The 2,700-nt window shown below is 43.7% G+C and overlaps 1 protein-coding gene across 1 annotated transcript in view; it reads left to right on the plus strand.

Annotated features, from left to right (window-relative positions):
- Positions 1-2,700, plus strand: part of LOC101860938 (spectrin alpha chain-like) — a 66,911-nt gene that overhangs the window by 37,180 nt on the left and 27,031 nt on the right. The window contains 3 exon segments of the mRNA XM_035973290.1: positions 1,078-1,194; positions 1,850-1,976; positions 2,425-2,475. Coding sequence (XP_035829183.1) covers positions 1,078-1,194; positions 1,850-1,976; positions 2,425-2,475 — 295 coding nt within the window.

Raw genomic sequence — 2,700 nt, forward strand, 5'->3', positions numbered from 1 at the left:
CACACACACACACGTCTCACACACACACACACACACACACACAATCACAATCACACACAATCACACACACACACACACTTATATATAGATAGATCTTTGGAATAAGCTCAGGGAAATGTGGCGCCCGTCACACAACTGATGGGATATAGAGACGCTATAGATATAATTTTGGAATAAGGTACACAAGTTTTTTGGCGCATTTCATAGCGCTATTGGAATATAATTATATATATGCGTATATAGTATAGTATATTTTATATATAGTGGAACTCTGGTTCAACGAAGTCGTCGGGCCTGGCCTTCAATTTGATTGAATCCAAGTGTTTGTTATAGCAAAATGAGGGTTTTATGTAGATAGAGACACTGAGCATGTTATAGCAAAATGAGGGTTTTATGTTGATAGAGACACTGAGCTTGTAATGTATAGTGTATTCGTCTTTCTCTGCCAAAAGTAATTTGGCTTCAAATGAGAGGTAGTTTCCTTTCTTTAATGCAGTACTGAAAAATTGCTTGAAAATTCCGGGAAAATATGCCGAACACTGAACTCTACCAGGTACACAGTGTGCAAAAAGGCTGATTGGTTCAAATACATGCCTCTATCATCTATCATAACGTTTTGTTTGCCGAGCAAGTTATGTTGCTATGTAGAGCCTAGCATACGGCATCGTTTGATTCCAGTCCAGCACGTCTATGTCAAGACTAGCTTACCATTGTAATATTGGGCAGTAGCCAGTGGAACAAAAGCAACTGACCAACCCAGACACACGCTAAGACATGTGCGTGCTGATAGTGCTAACAACGGGTGTTGGTATGAAAGAAGGCCGCTGATTGGTTGCATAATAAATAAACTGTAAGATAGGCTAATTGTGGTTCACGATGGAGGTGCCATGGATAGTTTCCAGAAACAAATAAGATCTTTCTTATCAAACTTCTGTCGTCCTTATCTCTATGAAGTTTTCTTCTATGTTACTCTCCAGTAGTGACACCTCTAATCTACAAAACTTACATGACCTATTTTTGTCGCAAGTGCCGTAAAACGCTTACTAAATCTCGAACCTGGATGTTTTTTGTTGTCAGGACCGACTGGATCAGCTCCAGTCCCAGGCCACGCTCTTCCAGAACGGCGACCACTTTGACAAAGACAACATCCGCTGCAAGCAGGTGGAGGTGGTGGAGAGGTATCAGAAACTGTCGGTAAGTTAACGGAAACCTTGGAATATAGGTGGACAGGTATCGGGAACTGTCGGTAAGTTAACGGAAACCTTGGAATATAGGTGGACAGGTATCGGGAACTGTAGGTAAGTCAATGGAAACCTTGGAATATAGGTGGACAGGTATCGGGAACTGTGGGTAAGTCAATGGAAACCTTGGAATATAGGTGGACAGGTATCGGGAACTGTAGGTAAGTCGATGGAAGAATTTGACCATTCACTTGTGGCTAGTGTGTATATGTTAAGAAATGGTTAGAAAAGTAAATGAAAGGAATGAACTTTTGGGTGGGAACCTTGTCCAGAAACTAGCGATTTCCTGAAGGAAAGAAATATAGTTCTGCCTTTGTAGAAAGTTAATCTGCCAGTTCAATTGAGTATTTTCCTATGACAATTATTTGTCTTTTATTGAACAATTTTCAAAGGTTCTTTTGGACTGTTAAATTCTATTCATGTTTTGTTCAACAATTTTCTTATGTGTTTTTTTGAGACAATTATTTGTGTTTTATTGGACAGATTATTTTGATTTCCTGGTAATTTTGCTTGTTCTTTTGAGCCGAGTCCTGTGTGGTTGAGAAGTTGTGCTACAGGTACACAGTATTGTGAAGACTTTCTTTCTTGTCCACCCTTTCCCGCTACAGGCCCCCATCCACCAGAGAAAGCAGAAGTTGACAGAGGCCTTGACCTTGCAGCAGTTCCTGCGTGACATTGAAGACGAGGAAGACTGGATCCGGGAGAAAGAGCCAATTGCCTCCTCCACCAACAGAGGTACACACTCCTACTCTCTGTCTGTCTGTCTGTCTGTCTGTTTGTCTGTATGTCTATCTGTCTGTGTGTCTGTCTGTCTGTCTGTGTGTCTGTCTGTGTGTCTGGCTATCTGTGTGTCTGTCTGTGTGTCTGACTGACTGTCTGTCTGTCTGTGTCTGACTGTGTGACTGTCTGTCTCTCTGTGTGTCTGACTGTCTGTCTGTCTGTCTGTGTGTGTGTCTGCCTGTCTGTGTGTCTAACTGACTGTCTGTCTGTCTGTCTGTGTGACTGTCTGTGTCTGTCTGTCTGTATGTCCCAGGGCGTGACATGATCGACGTACAGAACCTGATGTCTGTGTGTCTGTTTGTCTGACTGGCTGACTGTGTGTCTGTCTGTCTGACTGTCTGTCTGTGTGTCTGTCTGACTGTCTGTCTGTGTGTCTGACTGTCTGTCTGACTGTATGTCCCAGGGCGTGACCTGATCGGCGTACAGAATCTGATGTCTGTGTGTCTGCCTGTGTGTCTGTCTGACTGTCTGACTGTCCGTCTGACTGTCTGACTGTCCGTCTGTGTGTCTGACTGTCTGTCTGACTGTATGTCCCAGGGCGTGACCTGATCGGCGTACAGAATCTGATGTCTGTGTGTCTGCCTGTGTGTCTGTCTGACTGTCTGACTGTCCGTCTGACTGTCTGACTGTCCGTCTGTGTGTCTGACTGTCTGTCTGACTGTATGTCCCAGGGCGTGAC

Source organism: Aplysia californica, unplaced genomic scaffold, assembly GCF_000002075.1.
Source record: "Aplysia californica isolate F4 #8 unplaced genomic scaffold, AplCal3.0 scaffold01104, whole genome shotgun sequence".
Classification (NCBI taxonomy): Eukaryota; Metazoa; Mollusca; class Gastropoda; order Aplysiida; family Aplysiidae; genus Aplysia; species Aplysia californica.